This window comes from Natator depressus, chromosome 14 (genome assembly GCF_965152275.1).
Source record: "Natator depressus isolate rNatDep1 chromosome 14, rNatDep2.hap1, whole genome shotgun sequence".
Lineage (NCBI taxonomy): Eukaryota > Metazoa > Chordata > Testudines > Cheloniidae > Natator > Natator depressus.
Window position 1 is genome coordinate 41,185,952 of NC_134247.1, and position 22,112 is coordinate 41,208,063.

At 51.8% G+C, this 22,112-nt stretch overlaps 1 protein-coding gene and 1 long non-coding RNA gene across 2 annotated transcripts; one reads left to right on the forward strand and one right to left on the reverse strand.

The window, feature by feature from the left end:
• Nucleotides 1–245: 245 nt before the first annotated feature.
• Nucleotides 246–3,448, reverse strand: LOC141998611 (uncharacterized). The gene is made up of 3 exons (XR_012641865.1): nucleotides 3,349–3,448; nucleotides 1,393–1,620; nucleotides 246–726 (listed from the first exon to the last, which is right to left on the reverse strand). It is a non-coding gene; the product is annotated as an uncharacterized LOC141998611 (long non-coding RNA).
• Nucleotides 3,449–6,280: 2,832 nt separating this feature from the next.
• LOC141998475 (E3 ubiquitin-protein ligase TRIM39-like) lies at nucleotides 6,281–22,112 on the forward strand. Its single transcript, XM_074971327.1, is given in 9 exon segments — nucleotides 6,281–6,510; nucleotides 10,402–10,867; nucleotides 14,829–14,924; nucleotides 15,536–15,766; nucleotides 15,911–15,933; nucleotides 16,676–16,791; nucleotides 20,112–20,156; nucleotides 21,521–21,781; nucleotides 21,784–22,112. Coding segments are annotated over 8 exon segments (1,434 nt in total). The 5' UTR covers nucleotides 6,281–6,510; nucleotides 10,402–10,450; the 3' UTR covers nucleotides 22,029–22,112.

Sequence of the window (22,112 nt, forward strand, 5' to 3'; positions counted from 1 at the left end):
ACCCTCAGAGAGTGTCTGGGACCAGGGTTGCCAAGTGCTGAAAATAATTTTTATGGACAGTATAGAAAAAAAATTACGGACAACCAAACTCTTTTACGGACACATACTTACGTCATATAAAGATGGCTCAAAAGGACAAAAGGGAACAATATTCAGTTTTTTTATTCCTACATCAAAAGAGAAATGTTATTCTGCTAGTTTCACCGACTTACTAGCCACATCCGCGTCCTCCAAGTTCTCCGGTTTGTGATCATACACACACACGCCCGTTCATGAGCAGCTCATAGGCACCGGGTATTTCCTGCAAAATTTGCTTTGTCTTTTCAATTCTTTCTGCAGTCTCTGGATCCAGCTCTTCCAGCTGGGCCAGTAGGAGTCGCTCTTGTTCCTCCAGGACATGGTGCAGTTGCTGAAAGTAAGACACAAGTTTCTGCCTTTCAGCTTCTGTCTCTGCCTGTAACATATGACCAGGGAGAGAGCAGAGCAGAGCAGGGACATGGACAGACTCCAGGGATAACTGATAGACGCTTGCATTTATAGGACAGATCATATCATTGGAAGCCCTTGGGCTTTCCTGAGAATGTGGCTTCAGTTCAGTGGGAAATTCCCCCGTCACTTGCTCTTCCTGCAGCCCTTCCAATCCTGGAGATGCAAAGCAGCTGAAGCCTGAGCCCCGCCATGTGGGGCTGACAGCCGGAGCCACGTTGTGGGGTTGAAGATGAAGCCCTGTGTGCGGAGATGAAGTCACAGAGGTCAAATAAAATCGCAGAATCCATGACCTCCGTGTTCCACTCATACCAGCAGTTATCATAATATTTTTTGCGATCTCATGACCCCGCCCTACAAAAGCCTTGCAATCCCCTTTTGGGTCAGGACCCTCCAGTCTGCAAAACACTGGCTGAGTGGTTAGCGCACTCTCCTGAGAAGTGGGGGACTCTGGTTCAAATAATGCCCCCCACCCCCGGCAGGCAGTGGGAGCATAGATGCTGACTTTTATTTTTCCCTGGGGGTGCTCTACCCCCCGCTCTGCCCTGAGGCCACGCCCCCCATGCCCCTCCCCTGAGGCCCTGCCCTAGCTCCAACTCTTCTGACCCACTCCACCTCATCCCCTAAGGCCTTGCCCTCTGGCTGCCTCTTCCCACCCCTGCTCCAACCCCTCCACCAAAGCCACAGCCAATCTGAAGCTCGCTGCTCTCCGCCCTCCCCCAGGCACCTCCCCCAGCCACCAAACAGCTCATTGGCAGCCCCGCAGAACAGCTGTGGCTGGTGGGTGCTGAGCTCCCCCTATATTTGTTCTGTGGGTGTTTGAGCTCCGGAGCACCCCTGGGGTCAGCACCTCTGTTGCTTCCAATCATGGGACTGAGCAGTGACCAAGTATAAACAGTGACTTACAAAGAGACTTAGCCCACGTCCTGCTGTTAATGGACAAGTCGGTGAGGCCTAAATTTACAGCAGTGGCCTGATTTTGGGTGTCTGGGTTTATCTCCTCGGAACACAGGACTTCAGGGTGCGTCTTCCACTGGCATTCACAGCTGCAGCCGGAGTCAGTGGGTGCTGCCGGTGCCCAGCCCCTTGGAGAACCAGCCCTTCAGCACTTAGCTCAGTCCCCAAATTTGGACCCTAAATCAAAAGACATTCTTGACATTTGGACCCAGTCCATCATTGTGCTCTGGCTCCTGTGCCGGTGAGCGTGGCTTTAATGCGTGGGCATCAGAGGCACCTTACAGTGCGATTCACAAAAGCCAGCTCACTCGGCGGGGAGCCATCTAAGCTAGACAAGGGGAGACGCTGACAAGGGGGGCGGGGGTGTCATATGCCCTGCCCCCCTCACCAACAGGTGCCTAAATCGGGGCTGCAGGGGGGCGTCGGTCTCTGCTCAGCCACCCACAGACGGGAACCCAGCACCTGATGTCCAGTGGCTCTGGCACCTGAGGCGTTTCTTGCTGGAATGAGTCAGGCACCTGCCTCGCTCCACACACAATGTGAGTGTGGGGGTGGGGAGAAGGTGGAGGTGGGTTTTGTGATGTCACCTGCCTGATAACTTTTACCCCCATGGTGAGAGCCCTCAGCTGGCACGTGGGAGACCCAGGTTCGACTCCACTGTCTAGAGTAGCTCATGAATGTAAGTACCAACCTTAGGGCAAACAGTTACAAACCAGGGTACAAACCCCATGCTAGGTATCAAGTGTGAACCCCTCAAGCACCAGAACAGCCTGAACATGGAGTCACAGACAGTCCCCTTGGGTTCTCCGGTCTATCTTGCTGCTTTTCTGCCTCCTCCCCTGCTGCATCTCCCCGCTCCCCCTGCCGGGGCTGCCACATTCCCAGCAGCAGAGTCGGGGCAGCTCCTGGCCACAGGTGTCTCTGGTTAAAGCCACCAGCTGCTCTATCCTGGCCACACAGAATGTTGGAAGATGTGGAACAGGAGACAACCTCTCCCCAGCCCAGGAAGAACCATTAATAGAAACCTTCCCACCCCAGGGCAAAGAGAGCAGGAGGTGGCAGCCCTGGAGGGAGAGACTCTTATCCAGAAACAGGGAGAATCATCCAGGAAAGAGCCCCCCTCAGCCCAAGGCAAAGGGATGTGGCAGCCCTGAGGGGGAGACCTCTCCATTCATGTCTCCAGAACCCAGCTGGTCAGAGTTAAGGGGGTTTGGATGCTGGGCACTGAGAGGGTTTCTGTTTACTGGTGTGTGTGTCTGTATCCCAAACCTGGTGAGGTGCCACCGGACTGCAGTAAGGGGAACCCAAGCATCTGAGCCCCAGGATCCCCAGATAATTCAAGCCTCTGGGACTGGAACAGAGCCCATCCACTGCTCCAGTCTTGGGGTCCCTAGGCACATTCTTTGGGGACTCTCCCCTATCTGAGGTGTGAAACCCGCTGCCTAACCCCCTGGTGCAGAGCTGACCCTCCAGACTCCCGCGTGCTTAAACGCACCCTCCCCTAGAACTCCACGCCAAGCTGAGAGCCCGCTGGTTTCAGCAGAATTCCCTCCGGAGGCGAGCAGTAGTTGTGAAGCATTTGGCTCTGTCTGCACTAGACAGCAAATCGCTGCCTGTGGGGTCACCCGCGAGCGCTGGGGAGAGAGATCTCCCAGCACTCCTGGTAAACCAGGTCGACGCTCAGAGCCAGTCCACACTGGGGCTTTACAGCGCTCAAACTTGCTGCGCTCGGGGAAGGGAGGGTGATTTTTCACACCCCTGAGCCAGCAAGTTACTGCGCTGTGAACACAGGCTCCTTCACACACAGAGAGACTCTTTGCTCACGTCCAACACACTATTGCTCTTTCTCTTAACCAGATAAAGCACAAGAGCGTTCAAATCACATCGCACAAATGACCAACCTACCTGCAGTGCCCGTCACTAGCTCACCCTTCCCTTGGGAGTCCTGGGGGCCATCTGGGCTCAGGAAAAGCAGGCAGGGCCCCCGGCCTCATAAGGCTGCTGCGTGCTGGGGGACTTTGCTCTCTCCTTCCGAGTTGGAGACAAAGAGCGGGACCCATGAAGGGACTCAGGTATTGCAATGCTGAATGTCACCACGTCTAAATTGCAGCTGCCTAGAACATCACTGGAACGCCACTGAGCCACAAAGCCTGAGTTATGGGGAGATGTAAGTGCCTTAGAAAGGGATCCACAAAAGCCAGCATGCTAGGCAGGGAGCTGCCTAAGCCAGTCGATGGGAGATGCTGAGCAGAGGGGAATTGTATAGGGCAGGGGTGGCCAACCTGAGCCTGAGAAGGAGCCAGAATTTACCAATGTACATTGCCAAAGAGCCTCAGTAATACGTCAGCAGCCCCCCATCAGCTCCCTGCCTCCAGCCCCAGTGCCTCCCGCCTGCCGCCAGCCCCACCAATCAGTGCCTCCCCCTCCTCCCGCCTGCCACAATCAGCTGTTTCACATGCACTGGAGGCTGGGGGAGGGGGAGGAGCGAGGGCATGACAGGCTGGGGGGGGCCTTGGGGAAAGGGGTGGAGTGGGAGCAGGGCCTGGGGCAGAGCATGGGGTTGAGCAGTGAGCCCCCCCCCCCCCCCGCCCCGCCCCGGGGCACATTGGAAAGTTAGCATGTGTAGTTCCAGCCCTGGAGTCAGGGCCTATGCAAGGAGGTGAGGAGTGGGAGCTGCTGGTGTCTGAACAAGCCTTCAGACTAGTGAGTGCTGAGTTTAAAGTGACAGTGCACTGTCTCTCTCACACACCCACACACTGTCTCTCACTCCCCAGATACACACGCTCTCCCCCAACACACACTTGTATTATTGTTGTTGTTACTTCCTGTTGAAATGAGCAAGGCACCTATGTTCTCTGTAATTTTATTCTTTCAAAGTTGGTTAAGGATTGCAGGGCTGTTATTGTAGGGGTTCTTTTTTTGACTGGCCTGCGCATTTCATAATTTTATTTCTCTCTTATGCTTCAATTTAATTCTTTGAGGCGTGAGTTCTAAAGTGCCTAACATGTCCTGGATGGAGTAATTCTCATTATTACTGTTATTAGCATATTGTGCTTTCAGAGTAGCAGCTGTATTCGCAAAAAAAGAAAAGGAGGACTTGTGGCACCTTAGAGACTAACCAATTTATTTGAGCATAAGCTTTTGTGAGCTACAGCTCACTTCATCGGATGCATAAAAGTGGAAAATGTAGTGATGATGTTTTTATACACACAGACCATGAAAAAATGGGTTTTTATCACTTCAAAAGGTTTTCTCCCCCCACCCCACTCTCCTGCTGGTAAGAGCTTATCTAAAGTGATCACTCTCCTTACAATGTGTATGATAATCAATGTGGGCCATTTCCAGCACAAATCCAGGGTTTAACAAGAACATCTGAGGAACGGGGGTCGTCGGGGTGGGGGTGGGAGGGTGGGTGTGGAAACAAGGGGAAATAGGTTACCTTGCATAATGACTTAGCCATTCCCAGTCTCTATTCAAGCCTAAGTTAATTGTATCTAATTTGTAAATGAATTCCAATTCAGCAGTTTCTCTCTGGACTCTGGTTTTGAAGTTTTTCTGTTGTAATATTGCAACTTTCATGTCTGTAATCGCGTGACCAGAGAGATTGAAGAGTTCTCCGACTGGTTTATGAATGTTATAATACTTGACATCTGATTTGTGTCCATTTATTCTTTTACATAGAGACTGTCCAGTTTGACCAATGTACATGGCAGAGGGGCATTGCTGGCACATGATGGCATATATCACATTGGTGGATGTGCAGGTGAACGAGCCTCTGATAGTGTGGCTGATGTGATTAGGCCCTGTGATGGTGTCCCCTGAATAGATATGTGGGCACAGTTGGCAACGGGCTTTGTTGCAAGGATAGGTTCCTGGGTTAGTGGTTCTGTTGTGTGGTGTGTGGTTGCTGGTGAGTATTTGCTTCAGGTTGGGGGGCTGTCTGTAGGCAAGGACTGGCCTGTCTCCCAAGATCTGTTTGAGTGAGGGATCGTCCTTCAGGATAGGTTGTAGATCCTTGATAATGCGTTGGAGGGGTTTTAGTTGGGGGCTGAAGGTGACGGCTAGTGGCGTTCTGTTATTTTCTTTGTTGCTGTCCTGTAGTAGGTGACTTCTGGGTACTCTTCTGGCTCTGTCAATCTGTTTCTTCACTTCAGCAGGTGGGTATTGTAGTTGTAAGAATGCTTGATAGAGATCTTGTAGGTGTTTGTCTCTGTCTGAGGGGTTGGAGCAAATGTGGCTGTATCGTAGAGCTTGGCTGTAGACAATGGACCCTGTGGTGTGGTCTGGGTGAAAGCTGGAGGCATGCAGGTAGGAATAGCGGTCAGTAGGTTTCCGGTATAGGGTGGTGTTTATGTGACCATCGCTTATTAGCACTGTAGTGTCCAGGAAGTGGATCTCTTGTGTGGACTGGTCCAGGCTGAGGTTGATGGTGGAATGGAAATTGTTGAAATCATGGTGGAGTTCCTTAAGGGCTTCTTTTCCATGGATCCAGATGATGAAGATGTCATCAATATAGCGCAAGTAGAGTAGGGGCATTAGGGGACGAGAGCTGAGGAAGCGTTGTTCTAAGTCAGCCATAAAAATGTTGGCATACTGTGGGGCCATGCAGGTACCCATTAGCAGTGCCGCTGACCTGAAGGTATACATTGTCCCCAAATGTGAAATAGTTATGGGTGAGGACAAAGTCACAAAGTTCAGCCACCAGGTTTGCCGTGACATTATCGGGGAACACTATCCACTATCATAAAGTTCCGGTTTCCCCCCCCTTGCTGTCCCGCGGGACTGGGGCTGTGTCTTTCAGTGAAGACTCTCCCCTCCCCCCAGGTTAGAGGTTGAACTGAGGCAATTTCCAGTGTTACTTTCACTTTCCCCGGGCAAAGGTTGCGAGCCGAGCGCACGTTTATCAATCGGTACAAACCCAGTTTCTGTTCACAACCTTCCGCGGAGAAGCCCCGAGACAAAACTGCAGCTCTGCCACCGCCAGAATGAGCTGAGCCACATCCATGACCAACAGCAGCCAGAGGAGCGAAGTCTGACCACACCTGACTGCTCAGAAGACCCAACCAGGTGGGTTAATTTTGCTCCAGAAGGACTATTTCTAACGTCTAATGCACGCTCCTTACTGCTTGGACAGATTATTCAAAACACAAGGAGTAAATAATTCTGTGAGAATTTGTTTCTCTCTTTATGGGAGGGAGGAGGGATAGCTCAATGGTTCGAGCATTGGCCTACTAAACCCAAGGTTGTGAGTTCAATCCTTGAGGGGGCCTTTAGGGATCTGAGGCAAAAATTGGGGATTGGTCCTGCTTTGAGCAGGGGGTTAGACTAGATGCCCTCCTGAGGTCCCTTCCAACCCTGATAGTCTATGATCATTTGTTTCTCTCTTTATGGAAACTTTACAATACCTCTACATTCAAAGTGATTTACTGTCAAATACATTGTGGGTTGTTTTCATAGCAATGTAACATGAGATTTTTACAGCTTGATGAATTAGTACCTAAAAGGTTGTTACAAGGAGGAGGAAGGTAAATTGTTCTCATTAACCTCTGAGGATAGGACAAGAAGCAATGGGCTTAAATTGCAGCAAGGGGGGTTTAGGTTGAACATCAGAAAAAACTTCCTAACTGTCAGGGTGGTTAAGCACTGGAATCAATTGCCTAGGGAGGTTGTGGAATCTCCTTCCCTGGAGATTTTTAAGAGCAGGTTAGATAAATACCTGCCAGGGATGGTCTAGATCAGAGGTTCTCAACCTTTTTCTTTCTGAGCCACCCCCACGACATGCTGTAAAAACTCCATGGCTCACTTGTGCCACAATAACTGGTTTTCTGCGTATAAAAGCTAGAGTCAGTGTTAGCAGGTAGCAAGTAGGGCAAATGCCGGGGGCCCCATGCCACAGGGACCCTCATGAAGCCACATTGTCCCATGCAGTGGGGCTTCAGCTTTCTGCCCTGAATCTTTGTATACCTTACAGGTTAAGTCATATTGGGCTAGATCCTCAACTGGTGTGAATCAATGTAGCTGCTGCACTGAAGTCAATGGAAATATGCTGATTTACTCCTGCTGAGGTTTTGACCCATTGTGTCCTTAAGATTCAAAAATGTGTGTTTCTGGTGAACTTACTTATTATTCAGCTATCTGGTTCATTTATTTTTTATATTTGACAGTGTCATACTACAGAATTGTCATTGAAGTAAGCAGGGGGTTACATGCACAATTCTCATTAACAGTTGTATTTTTCTTGGGATTTTGCAATGCCATTGCCTTCTAATCATTCGTAACTTTTATGCTTATGCATGCACAAACCAGAAGGAATAGGACTGAAGGAGGGCAAAGGGAAATTACCAGACTAAAGATACTGGTCTTATCACAAAATTGTGCGTAGCCCAAGCAACGCCTACCACGGTATTTAACAACACTTCATGCAAAACTGAAGGATGAAGGAAAGCATCATCTTATCTACTCTATCAACAGTTCCTAGCTTTGCAGTAAGGTTAAAGTCCTCCTAGATAAACTGATGCCAAAATAAAAGCCATATCTTAAAGAAACAGTTCACCTTTTTATTTAGGGACTTATTCAAAGTCGATTGAAATCAACAGGTGTCTTTCTGTTGACTTCAATGGGCTTTGGAACAAATTCTGAATGCTCTTTTGTAAGAAAAAAATCAAAGAAAAAGACACTTATGGGCAAAATTCTTCACCTTCTTAAATTCTGGTTCTCTGCTTCCCTTCATACATAGATTTCCCAGTGTCATCTGTGGTAATTCAGTGCACACAGGGAGAGCAGGATTCCACATAAAGGAACCATCATTCCTATGGGAAATTCATCGCTAGCACTTCTGCAAATGATCCAACATTGCTAGAAAGGCTGATCTTCCATTGTTAAATGATTTTACAACATTTGTAGATGTGCTGCTCTACTTAAGTTCTGGCATATTTGATATAACATAATAACATTATAACATGTGAGGGTCAGGACAGCGTGAGAATGAACTCTGAGGTACATTTGAGATCACAGTAAGGGGTGAACTCAAAAGTTTATAAGGTTAAGTGTAGTTTGGAACCAAAAATGTGGATGCTTGTAGAAACCAATTCAATGTATTGGTTCTGCAAAAATGGGCTGTAGGTACTGCGCTGCCTCTGTATCAGTGTTTTGACACTTTCAGGAATTAGAAAAAGGTAGAATGTCACACTGGATCCCTTAAAACTCTAGACTCCAAGTCCCTCCGCTGATAGAAATCAGTGTAACTATTAGAGTTGGTTGAAACATTTTCAACTAAACATCTTTTCACTGAAAAATTTTCTTTTGCGAAAGCCAAAACATTTATCAGGAACATAAATTATGATGAAGTTTTCAGTGGTAACATTTCTGAGGTTCAAGGTGGACTCTCCAATCGCTTACAGAGAGAGAAAAACAACAACCCATTTTAACATAATTCAGTTTCACAAAAGGGTTCTGTTTTCATTCCAATGTGGACCAAAACCAAATTCTGAAACCTTCAAAGTTGTTGCAAAATTGAATTGTTTTTCTCCATCCATCTCTAGTAGCTACATTAACTTTCATGGTGCTATGCTGAGTGAAGCCAGCTAGTGACCTGGGCCCACCTGTTATGCAGGAAAGCAACGTCTATTTTAGAAGGATTCAGGGATTTAATGATATTCAGTGGAATTCACTTCCGTGTACAGGTGGAATTTTAAGGCTCAAAGATTGTATATTAAAGTTTAGAACCATACAGTAATCAATCTTTAATATAAAGAATGAGGCGAGAGAGGCCCCTGGGGTTCGTCTACACAGTCCAGGGCACTGAGCCTCCCAGCCTGGGACGACAAACTGGAGCTTGCATTAGTGCTCTAAAACAGCTGTGTAGGCAGCACTTTGAAGTTGGGGGGACATGAAGCAGAGGGGTCCCACATCTCAGGGGCATGCCCTAAGTTCTGGGATAAAAGTTATGCGGGAGCTCCTCCTCTCTCCCTCTCTTCTTAGCTCCCCACTGCCCCCAGGTGTTTTGTCTGAACTTGCCTGCAAGGCCTGATCCTTTAGGCATTCTCACAGGATGCTACCAGACTGGGCCCCACCCACTGGTGGTGGGTAGGGAAGGCTGGGGGAGGCTGAGTTTCCCCAAATGGCCAGGCATGGCGCCACCCACACTCCACCTCTCAGGGCCCCACTTCAGCAGAGCCGCTGGGCAGATGGAGGACATGGGGCTCCCCACAGCAGCCCAGGCTCCCTCTTAGTACAGCCCGGCTCTGGCTTTCAGCCTGGCCAGGGGACGGGACCTCAGGGGGAAGAGGAGGAACAGTGGGCAGGGCATGATCAGCTCCTCCACTCTGAATCGCAGCCCCTGCCTCTGTTGCTTCCTGCCTTCCCAAGGCTACTATGCCCGTATTATAAAGTGCAGAGACCATGGCCCCCCTGGACCCTCCCGGATCTGGCACCACTGCTCTGAGTGAGTTTAGGCACCTATAGGATTCATTAGGAATTTTCTGCATTGAAGTGCTTTTGAAACTGAGACTTAAGCATCTTAAACAGGGACTTTGGTACCAACTGATTGTGTGTAGCCAGGGTAACATTGTTATCCCGTGGGCAAGTTCACATTGCCCTGTATTTTTTGTGGCCACAGAGCTATGGAAGAGAGGGTAGCAGGGGTGATTTCTGGTCCTGTGTTTAGGGAAGGTTTGGTGACGTGCCTGCGAGAGAGGCAATGTAACATATTGTGATACAGATTGTTCTCTGCTGTGTGAAAAGCCTCATTTTCATGAGCAAATCTTTGGGCATGGTTAACCCAGGGAAATTATTTTTCATCACTACTTTTGAACAACATTATTTTTGTTTCATTTTTACAATTCTATTTTTTAATGAATCAACTCAAAAGAATGTCTTTCATGAAACAAATGGAATGGAATAAAAACTAACATTTTATTTATTTATTTGTATATTTCCACTATCAACAAAACAATTTAGGATCCAGAGTGGAAGCAGAGAGAACAGAAGCCTAGAGATCCCAGCAGCCATGGCCTCAGGGGCTCGTGTACGGGAAATCCAAGAGGAAACCAAATGTCCCATCTGCCTGGAATATCTGAGGGACGCAGTCACCATAAAGTGCGGGCACAACTTCTGCCAGGTCTGCATCACTCAGTACTGCAAGACATGGGCAGAGCCGGGCTCTGGCTCCTTTTGCTGCCCCAGTTGCAGAGCCCGAATCCCGAAAGGGACTCTCCGAAAAAACTATCAGCTAGCAAATATAGCGGAAAAAATCAAACAACTGGATTTCAAACCAGGAAAAGAGAATCTGTGTGAGAGACACGGCAAAGCCCTGGATCTGTTCTGTGATGAGGACTGGGAAGCCGTGTGTGTGGTTTGTGAGAGATCCTCAGAGCACAGAACTCACATGGTGCTTCTCATAGAGGAGGCTGCCCAGAAATACAAGGTAGGAAACACTGTGGATCCAGGAAATTCTTTCTTTTTCAGACTCAGTCTGTCAGAGCCACAGAATCTCCTAATTTCGCAGATTTTCTCCCTGATCTCTGGAACCACCTAAATCTCCCCACCCCCGGCAGGCTCCTTCCTCTAGGCAGGTGCAGGGAGCCTTGGCCACTGATGACAGGCACAAAGCCTGTCATTAGGGAGACATGGGGCCTGGCTACACTTGCAAGTTAGAGCACATTAAAGCAGCCACAGGCACCCTAATTCACGACCCATCCACACTGGCAAGGCACGTTGAGTGCCTGGACTGTGCAGTGGAGCACTCCTGGTAATCCACCTCCGCGAGAAGCATAACGCTTGCTGCGCCCCGGCTGAAATGCCCCAGTGTCTGTGTGAACGAGGTGTTGCATTACGGTGCTGCAATCGGCTTCCGGAAATGTCCCGTAATCCCTTTAAGTCAAGTGGCCACTCTTGTCACTGTTTTGAACTCAGTGGGCTGTAGGATGCGGATATCCCCTTTCAAAGCTCCGTGTCTGACAACCGGCTGCTTCTCTGCTCCAAGACAAAGCAGCCAGTAGTGTGGAAAGCTGCTCGCTATGCCTGTGTGAGAGAGAGAGGTGTGGGGGGGTGTCTGCTGCTGTCTGAACTGACAAGACAGCCTGCTGACACTCTCTCAGCCCCCCAAAACCCACTCTCTCTCCCCCCACATACACACAACACACTCCCTGTCACACTCCATCCCAACCCCCGCCACCCCATTTGAAAAGCACGTTGCAGCCCCTTGCTGGGATATCGCTCCCACAATGCACTGCTCTCTGTAGCATTGTAAGAGCTGCTAATGTGGCCACACCATTGCGCTTGTAGCTGTCAGTGTGGACACACTGCAGCGCTTTCCCTGCTGCTCTCTCCGAGGGCTGGTTTAACTCCCAGCGCTCTCCATCTGCCGGTGGAGCCAGGCCCATAGGCACTAGAGCTCCATGGGAGGCACGTTCCTCACACACAGGGCTGAAGCAAGATGTGTCCGTGGTGCTGCCAGGCCAGGCATGGAAGGCATGAGCTGCGCTCACCACACCCGACAGCCGGGGCGGCGGGTATCAGAGGCCAGGGAAGGCAATGCCTTCCCGACCTGCCAGGCGTAGCCCCGCCCACACTCCGCCCCCAGCCACCCCCCAGCTTCCGCCGCGGCTCCTGGACCCTCAGTCTCCTGGGGCTGCCTCTGCTCCAGGGCCAGGGAGGCTGGGGCCGCATGCTGCCCGCTCAGCGGGTCGGTGGGAGGTTGGGGGTGCTCAGGTGCTGGGTGCCTGCCCCCAGAGAAACAGCTGAGTTTAGAGGCTGCACAGGGGGCAGGAGGGAAGAGGCTCTGAAATTGTTCTATGTGAAGAGGATATAACTTCAATGTGTCTGGTTTCTCGTCTGTCCTGGGCTCACCGAGCTCACACGGTGGTTCCCATCCAGGAAGCTGTCCGGTGGGACAAGATACAGAGTTGCTGTTCAGTCTAATGGGTCAGAGCTATGGATTTTAATTACAGGTTAACGGCATCACAAGTTGCCTGACACCAGGGCTGCTGACAGACTTGTCAGGCCTCTGGGCAAGGCGGGGGTCGGGGGGCAGCTCTGGGCCTCGGGAAGGGGCGGGGCCTCAGGGAGAAGGGGCGGGGCTGGGGCTAGCCTACCCCAGGCAACCCTTCAGCACTGCCCAGGCCGCGCCGCCTGGGCCTCCAGCGGCGATTTAAAGGTTCTGGGGCCATAAGTGCCAACTTTCCCCGGCGCCGGTGGGTGCTCGTGCCCCTCCCGGCCCCGGCCCCGCCCTGACTCCACCCCTGCCCTGCCCTGCCCCTTCCCCACCCCCATTCCAGCCTCTTCCTCAACCGTTCTCCCCACTCTCTCCCAGCGCTTGCCACAGGAAACAGCTGTTTCGCGGCAGCAGCAAGCGCTGGGAGAGAAGGGGGAGAAGTGGGGACACGGTGGCGAGCTCAGGGGAGGAGGCGGAGGTGAGCTGGAGCAGGGGGGCGGGGCGGGGAGCTGCCGGTGGGTGCAGAGCACTCACCAATTTTTCCCCGTGGGTGCTCCAGCCCCGGAGCACCCACGGAGTCGGCGCCGATGGCTGTGGCTCCGGCCACCGCTGTTCCTGTGGTAGCAATGGCAGCTGCCAGGAGCCCCGGCCCCTTTTAAATCCCTGGCCTCGGGACAGCTGCCCCTTTTGCCTCCCCTGTTGGCGGCCCTGCCTGACACAGGTGTAACTGCATCATTCAGCTGTGTGTAGCCTTCATTGCATGAAAGCGGATTTACACATGAACGATAGTCCAGCCTGGCAAGAAAAGCAACAGAGGAAGATTTTCAATTTGTCTGATGTGGGAAAGTTTTCTCTGAGCAGCTAAATCCTTTTCAACCCCAGCTCCCACCAGTGACTATGGGACCTTTCTACAGACCAGAAGCTGTGAAATGATCAGTGAGGTTTGATTCTAGATGGTGCTTGATTCACAAGAGCCGCAGGACAGCCTGTGAGAGTGTTGCTTTCAGACTTCAGAAGGGGGAGTTACAAGCTGTGACTGTTATTACTGATTGAATCACAGTGTTTGATATTCTTATTTGCATCCCAGAAGACCCTACAGACCCCAGATGAGATCTGACCTCGACTGTGGGGGGCCCTGCACAAAGCCATTTACAGTCTAACTGGACAAGACAAAGTGTGGGAAGGGAAACTCAGGCACAGTGAGGGGAAGTGACGTGTCCAAGGTCACTCAGTAGGTCAGTGGCAGAGCTGTGTATAACCCTCGCTTTTCCAAGTAGAAGTGCAGTGTCCTATCCACTAGGCTACATCGCCCCCCACCCCCAGCAGCACTGAGTAGGGATGAAGTGCAGCCATTAGGAGGAAAAGACTTCTTGGTAAAGGTCACAGGTCCAGCAGGGAGACGAGGTTTCCCACTGGGATTCTAAACTCCTGGATTGCTCCATTCGGGGCTAAACTCGGAAGCTGCCGGCCTGGACTAGAGGAGATCATGGGGCTAAACTCCAAGCACCTTGAATCCGCACACAGAAGGGCTCCAGACAGCTCAGGTCCATGTCAAATACCCCTGGGATTACACTGGATTGTAACAAAACTAACCCCAGGCTGGAGCTGACCGGTGCCAGTCTGACCTGTTCTGTTGTGTACGTGGGCAAGCACCAGCCAAAGTGGTTCCATGAGTCCCACCAGGCAGCCTTTTGAAATCTCCCAGAATCCACTGCTTCCGGGATCTTTATGAGGGAATGGGACAGTGGGGTACCTGCCCAGGGGGCATTGCCACGGAAAGGGTTTAGGACAGCACTGGGGCAAACCCCAACCGTTCTTCAGACATATCAGCCTGTTTAATTAGGGTGGCCATTGAGGCTTTCCCCGAACATAGCACATTCCCATGCCTGCCTGCATGGGCCCACCCCCAACTGTATCACTCGGCCTGGTTGGGCCCACCCCCGCCTTTGTCAGCACACCCCCACCTGCATCATTCTGCATCAAAGTATCACCCCCCACTCCTGCCCCCACCCTCACAGGTGTCCTCCTGCATCCTCAGTTTCCTCCTGTCTCTTTTTCACCGGACAAAGACACCTCCAGGGACCTGGTGGCTTCTGGGATTTGTATCATTTTGTTTATTAAACCATCTCAAACCCAGATTAATTGATTCATCCCCATGTGACTCCAGTGTCCTGTTATGCGCTATACCACTAATCCATTCATAAATACCAATAAAGCTTGGTTATAATTGAGATCTCTCTCTAATTATTAAAATACCTGAACCTGAATTGGTAAGAAGTCAGAATATGACACGCTCCCAGTCTGCATTAATAAGGTTTCATCTCCTTGGTGGTCCTGATGTCACAAAGCAATTCACCAACAATCATCTTGGGTTTTGGGTGGAAAAACACCCAGCTCCACACCCCTCTCAACCATCTAAATGAAACCTCTCAAATCCTTTATGGTTCTTCAGGAAAAAATCCAGGCCCATTTGAAGACTCTGAGGGAAGAGAGAGAAAAGCTTCTGGGATTTAAAATGACTAGAGAGGAGAAAAGGCGGGAGTATCAGGTAAGGTGCCTGTTGTTATTAATTGGCAGGGACTGGCCGTGGGAGGTCCATTTGGAGGCAGATTCCTGTGTGGCCTTAGGGAACGTGGACTTGTGTGTGTTTCTCCATGATCGTGGATTGCTGGGTTAGATTCATGTGTAGACAAGCCCTAAGCTTCCATTTCAGCTGATGAATTAATGTCTAGCCCTTGTGGCTTTCCCAGAAATCCTCCCCAAGCGAACTGAATGTCCCTGTCAGGTGCTGTCCCCTGTGTCTGGTCATTTTGTGCATTATTAATGTGTTTGTTCTTTTTTCTTCCGTGGCATCTGTGTCAGTGTAGTGCTGAGTCCTGCCTCCTGCTGAGAGACCATGAATAACAGAATACGCTGACCACGACAGACATGGAAACCTCCCTTTCAGAGGGATGCAGGGGCCAAAGGGGAAGGTGTGAGAGTCCTCAGCCTAGTACACACAGGGATAGACGCAGACTTCCCCTCTTGCTGGTGCGGGCTCGACCCCCCACTCTGCCCCCGGCCCTGCTCCCATTCCACTTCTACTGCACACTCAGCTCTACATGAAAGACCCTGGGCTCCATCCATGTTCCTGACCAGCCCTTTCCTTATTTCTTATAGAAACAGACAGAAACCGAGAGGCAGAAGATTGTGTCTGAATTTCAGCAGCTGCGGCAGTTCCTGGAGGAACAAGAGCGACTCCTGCTGGCCCAGCTGGAAAAGCTGGACAAGAAGATTGTGAAGATAGAGAATGAAAATATCACCAAACTCTCTGAGGAGATTTCCTGTCTCAGTGAGCTGATCAGTGAGATGGAGGGGAAGTGTCAGAAGCCAGCAAGTGAATTCCTCCAGGTGAGACTGAGTGAGAAATATTAGCACTGGAGTATAGTGGCCAGGGTGGGGCCTCCCTTCCCCATATTTGCTAAATCCCTTTCCTGAGATCCCCTGTATGTGTCAGATGGGACTGAGATTCTTTTCTCTCTCTCTCTCCTCTAGGATGTCAGAAGCACCTTGAGGAGGTACGTGACTATCTCTTGCTCCCCCTCACAGATCTGGGAAAGAGCTTGGTGGTGATATTAGCACCACCTCTCCCCAGGGCTCTACTGAAAAATGTGTGGGGAAGATCAAAAGTCGGATACAAATCTCTCTGATCCACTTCATCCTGAGGTTCTCACCCTGGTACAGAAGACTCTGGAATTCTCCATTCAGTGGGAAAGACTGACCTCAAGTGTTTCCTAGAGATGTCACATCCCTGGGGGAGTGGCTGCCTTAGGATTGTGGGGATAGAATATGGGCCTGTCACTACGGGGGCCCTGGTTACCATTCAGCCCAAGGCAGCAGTGGTCAAGAGTCTTTCCCACCTGAGTCTTTCCCAGCCTGAGGACTGTTTGGAGACCTGTGTGGAATGAGCTGGGGAGGGGGGAGTTGGTGTCTCAGTTTAGTTCCTAGTGGACAGATTTCTACAGCACTTTACATAGGAACCTCCTGTCCCTCAGAGCATGGAGGCCAAGGAGTGAATTGGCCATGGAGACTCAATTCCCCTTTTGTCCCCAGAGCTGATCTCACCAGACCAGAGCTGAAGAATATTAAGGAGTCCTTAGAAGGGAAGGTTGTACGGCCATGGGCTGTGTTGCACCTGCTCTGAGGCTGGGAGAAGTCGAGGAATTTGAACTCCAGGCATATTAGAGCAGCGACTCGCTAGCAAGAACTTATCATGAGTCACACAATGAAATATAATCACGTGAAATTGTTTCTCTCTAGGTGTGAGAAGGGGAAGTTCCAGCAGCCAGAGGAGATTTCTCCTGAACTGGAAGAGCGAATCAGCGATTTCTCCCAGAAAACTATTGTGCTAATGGAGACTCTGAGGAAGTTCAAAGGTACCCAGAAGGGATCTAGGAATGGAAATTGGGAAGAGCCTCTGAGACTGTGGGAAGAGAATGGTGCTGGTCAATTGGTTCACACTCAGATGATGCTTCTATTTAATTGTTGGGTGAGAAGGCCAGACATCTGGTTCCAAGACACTCAGGTTGATTAATTCAAACCTTTGTTTGCACTAGAAACATGCTTTTCAGTGACAGTTACAAAGTAAGAAATGACTCATAAACTTTAAGGTCAGAAGGGACCATCGTGATCCATCTACTCTGACCTCCTGCACATTGCAGGCCACAGAACCTCCCCACCCACTCCTGCAATTTACCCGTAAACTCTGGCTGAATTACTGAAGCCCTCATATAACGATTTAAAGACTTCAAGTTACAGAGAATCCACCATTTATTCTAGTTTAACATCGGAAAATGATATGTGCCCCATATGGCAGAGGAAGGCAAAAATAAACCCCTGAGTCTCTGGCAATTTGATTTGGTGGAAAATTCCTTCCCTGTCCCAAATATGGTGGTCAGTTGGACACTGAGCATTTCAGCAAGACCCAAAAGCCAGACACCTGGGAAAGGTTTCTTTCTAACTCAGATCACTCCCCAACTCGTGCCCCATCACCAACCATTGGGATATTTGCTACTAGCCATCGCATGTAGAAAAAAGTGCTGGTCAGTTCCCTTCTTGCGGGGCATAGGTGGGTCACGTGGGATTTCTCCTAGGAAGCTCTAATTACCCCTTACAATGTCTGGAATATTATACACATCCAAATTGCATATTTACTAGTTCTTTTCCAATCACTTTTGAGTGGTATGAATATTAAGTACCTTATATAGGTCACACACTACACATGCATGAACACATCATTGGCACGGCTTTTTTTCTTCAAGTTATTTTCATGTTATTGTTCTCTTCTCTGATTGGTTTATTACCACTGATTCTGCACACGCCACTTTCCCCCTTGTCTCCACACAGGGGGTATTGGACATTGCTAACTTCTCTGTGGCTGGATGCATAGCCCCCCTAAGCCTGGCTCCAGCCCCTCAGTGCCTGACCCCAGTGCACAGCCCCCCTCAGCCTGGCTCCAACCCTTCAGTGCCTCACCCCACTGCACAGCCCCCCTCAGCCTAGTTCCAGCCCCTCAGTGCCGCCCCTCACTGCACAGCCCCCCTCAGCCGAGCTCCAGCCCCTCAGTGCTGACCCCACTGCACAGCACCCCTCTGCCGAGCTCCCTCCAGACCTTCAGTGCCACCCCCCCACAGCACGGCTTCCCTAAGCCCATTTCGCTCTAGCCCTTCACTGCCACCCCCCAGTGCACAGCCCCGCTCAGCCTAGCTCAAGTCCTTCAGTGCCTCCCTTCCCTCTGCACAGCCTCCCTCCCTCCAGCCCTTCTTTGCCTCCACCGACTGCACAGCCCCCCTCAGCCTCACTCCAGCCCTTCAGTGCTGCCCCCTTACTGTACAGCCCCCCATCAGCGAAGCTCCAGCCCATCAGTGCTACCGTCCACTGCAGAGCCCCCCTCAGCCTACCTCCAAGCCTCCAATATTGCCCCCACTGCACAGCCCCCCTCAGCCTAGCTCCAGCCCTTCAGTGCTGCCCCCTTACTGCACAGCCCCCCTCAGCGATGCTCCAGCCCATCAGTGCTACCCCCCACTGCACAGCCCCCTTCAGCGAAGCTCTAGCCCATCAGTGCTACTCCCCACTGCACAGCCCCCCTCAGCCTAGCTCCAGCCCTTCAGTGCTGCCCCCCACTGCACAGACCCCCCTCAACCTAGCTCCAGCGGTTCAATGCCACCCCCCCACTGCACTGTTCCCTTCAGCCTAGCTCCATCCCTCCAGTGCTGCCCCCCACTGCACAGCCCCCCACAGCCTAGCTCCAGCCCCTCAGTGCTGCCCCCCCGGTGCACAGCCCCCCTCAGCCTAGCTCCAGCCCTTCAGTGCCACCCCCGCACTGCACAGCCCCCCTCAGCCTAGATCTAGCCCTTCAGTGCTGCCCCCCACTGCACAGCCCCTCTCAGCCTGGCTGCAGCCCATCAGCTGCCCCCCCCCACTGCACAGCCCCCCTCAGACTAGCTCCAGCTCTTCAGTGCCACCTCCATGTTGCACAGCTCCCCTCAGCCAAGCTCCAGCCCCTCATTGCTACCCCTCCCCCAGCTGCACAAAACCCCTCAGCCTAGCTTCCCAGGAGCAGCAGGGATGAGGGACAGTGGGAAGCCACTTCTGGGAGCCACCAGAGGTGAGTCCCCCCCGCCCCCCCCCCCCGGCCACCTGAAGAATTTGTTCCACCCTGGCCCCTGCTCACAAGAGACCCCCGCCCACAGCCAGAGCTTGTCCCTTTGTCCTGGTCAGGAGACAGAGGAGGTTCCCATCGACCCTGGGATCAGCCCTGCCCGGAGAAGGTGCCCTGGTCACAGTGAGGCGATGGGAAACCCTGCTCCACTGAGAGACCCCCCTCCTCTGTTTCCCACATCCTGTGACATGATGGGGGATCTCCCATGTAAGGGACACAGACAGGGAAGAGACATGGGGTAAGCGGTGTAGAGGTGGGACACACACACACACACAGACACTCATCCTCCCATCAGACATATTATTTAAACAAGAAAAATAAAAAAGTAGTGACAACAATGCACTGAAATATGGTTTTCGGAGAAATACTTATTTCAATGCCCCCATCCCACAAAAAAAATATTGACTGCGTCAGTGAGGGACATTCAAAACCACTCACCTGAGTGGAATTTATTCCTATTATTATTGTTTATTATTTATTAACGAGCTAGGTTATGGTTTTTCAGTATGGAAAATTGTGTGTTATTTTACGGGTTGAATGATGACTGAATGACATAAACCCCCCACCAATGTCCGCCACTCACTCCGGTAATTTTGTCAAGTGTCCGTCGCACAACATGATGCTGCCAACCCCTGGCCAAAGGGACCAAAGTGGGTAAAGTTACTTTTCTGCCAAAGTCTTTGTATGATCTGGGTCTAGGTTATGACAAAAGGCTGTGAGTGAATGAGACAAACCAACTGGAGTTTGAAGGGTGGGAGGGGATGATGCGGGGAAAAGTAAATCTCTCTTACAGATTGTGTGTCCTGGGATGGTTGTGAGGCTGAAAGGACGTTGGTTCCATTGCTGGGAGATGGCTGAATGAGAGAGGAAGTAGAAGGTTTCAGTTAGTTTCTATTAAATGCCTGAGTGTGTCTCTGGGCCTCTCGATCTGTTTCTCGGTCATGATGAAAACACAGTTCTATGCGTTCAGAGTGGGGACGCTGTTATAAATATGAAAGTCTGAAATCTCGTCTCTTTTCTCCTTTCCCCCACCAGACACTCTGCCGTCTACACTGGAATCCCTAGGAGCACACAGACAGGGTGAGTTTGCAGCTGGAGATTGTCTTTAAATTAGGAGAAAATTCCAGTGAAAACATCTTCATGAGATTGTAACGAAAGTTACCAACCAACTCACCAGTGGCTGTGTCACACACAGCCCTAAAAATAACCTGTTCACAGTGAGGAGATCCAGGGGCACTGGAACATGGGGGCCAGGGGGCCAAGCTCACCCTCTTTTGAACATGGGCATAGTTTGGGGGCAGGGGGCCATGTTGGTCCCCCAAACTGCAAGCCTTGGGCAGGCGTGGAGAATCGCAGCATTGGCCTGTGCTTCATGGAGGGGCAGCTGATCAACTCCGCCCTGGGTAGTGCAGCTTCTTCCTGGTGCTTGTCCCTCTCAGTGGCCCCACCCCTGCTCCTCTTCCCCCCGGACCCTCCCCCTGCCCTGGGTGGTGCACGCCGGAGAGTGGACATGGGAAGGTGGAGGGTAAGGTGCTCTCCATAGGGGCCAAGGCTCCCAGCCTGGTCAGGGGCAGGGCCTCGGCGGGAAGATGAAGAGTGGGGCAGGGCCAGGGAGAGGGCAGGGCCACAGGTGGTGTGACCTAGAACCCCCCTCCCTAACTTCTGCCAAGGTGCCGGAACACCTGGGGAGATCCCAAGCTGACATCACACAAATAATCCTGACACCAACCTGAGTGCTGAGTTCATGCCCATGCTAATGAACAGAAACACTCTCCCTGAGCAGCACCCGAACAGAGCTCTGTGCCCTGAGGACTGACGCATCCCTCTGTTTTACCCCGGTGCAGGGGGTCTCCCCATTGCTCTTCTCCAACATCCCGCCTTTCCTCTGTGCAGGGCTGGGCTCTCCCACTGGAGCTGCTTCCTGGATTGGGGCGATCCTCTCCCTCTGATGCTGCCAGCTCCTCCCTTCTCTGTGGCCTGGGGATGGGGCTTAGCTCACCCAATGCCACCTCCTACTCTCTGGTGTTAATCAGCTCTTCCCTAATGCTGCATCTTCCTCTTTCTTCCCAGCCCTGGGAGTGGAGAGTGCATTAGAGAAGGGAAATTTCCTCTGGGCTTCAAAACTGTACCTGCTTCCTCTGCTCCCTCCCCACTAAAACCTTTCTTGGTGTGTCTCTCCTGCTGGGAATGGAGCAGAATCAACAGGAGTAGCTGGGAGCTGACGCTTATGCAAGCAAATGGGAAATTAATGAAGTGGGTCTCCTTACAGAGACTGAGGAAGTGCAGTGACATCCCCGCTCAGTCTCAGGTGCCCAGGACAGAGGCAGCTCCCTGCGATCCAGGCCTGTCCCAGCCAGAACAGGGCTGCTGGGGAGAGTGAGAAATGGCCCCAGGCTCCCCCAGGGCCGAGCTCTGCCCCTGACGCTCTGATTCTCTCTCCCCAGCGAATGTGACTTTGGATCCAGACACGGCTCATCGCTACCTCGTCCTGTCTGAGGATGGGAAAAGTGTGAGATGGGGAGACACGCGGCAGCGACTGCCCAACACCCCTGAGAGATTTGACACTGCGCCCTGGGTGCTGGGCTGTGAGGGATTCACCTCGGGGAGACATTGCTGGGAGGTGGAGGTGGGGGGTGAGGGATACTGGGCTGTGGGGGTGGCCAGAGAGTCTGTGGGGAGGAAGGGAGGGATCAGCTGTAGCCCTGAGGGGGGATCTGGGCTGTGGAGCAGTGGGGCGATCAGTTCCGGGCTCTCACCTACCCTGTGACCCCCCTGAGCCGGGCCCCCAGCAGGATCCGGGTTTGTCTGGACTGTGGCCGGGGGCAGGTGACATTTATCGATGCTGGTGACGAGGCCCCGATCTTCACTTTCCTGCCGGGCTCCGTCCCTGGGGAGAGAATCCGCCCCTGGCTCTGGGTGGGGCTGGGATCCCGGCTCCGCCTGTGTCCCTGAGACCCAGAGCAGAGGGGGGAACCGGAAATCAGCCTCTCTAGTCTCACGGACCCCAGTCTCTATGACCTTGGAGGACTCCCATCG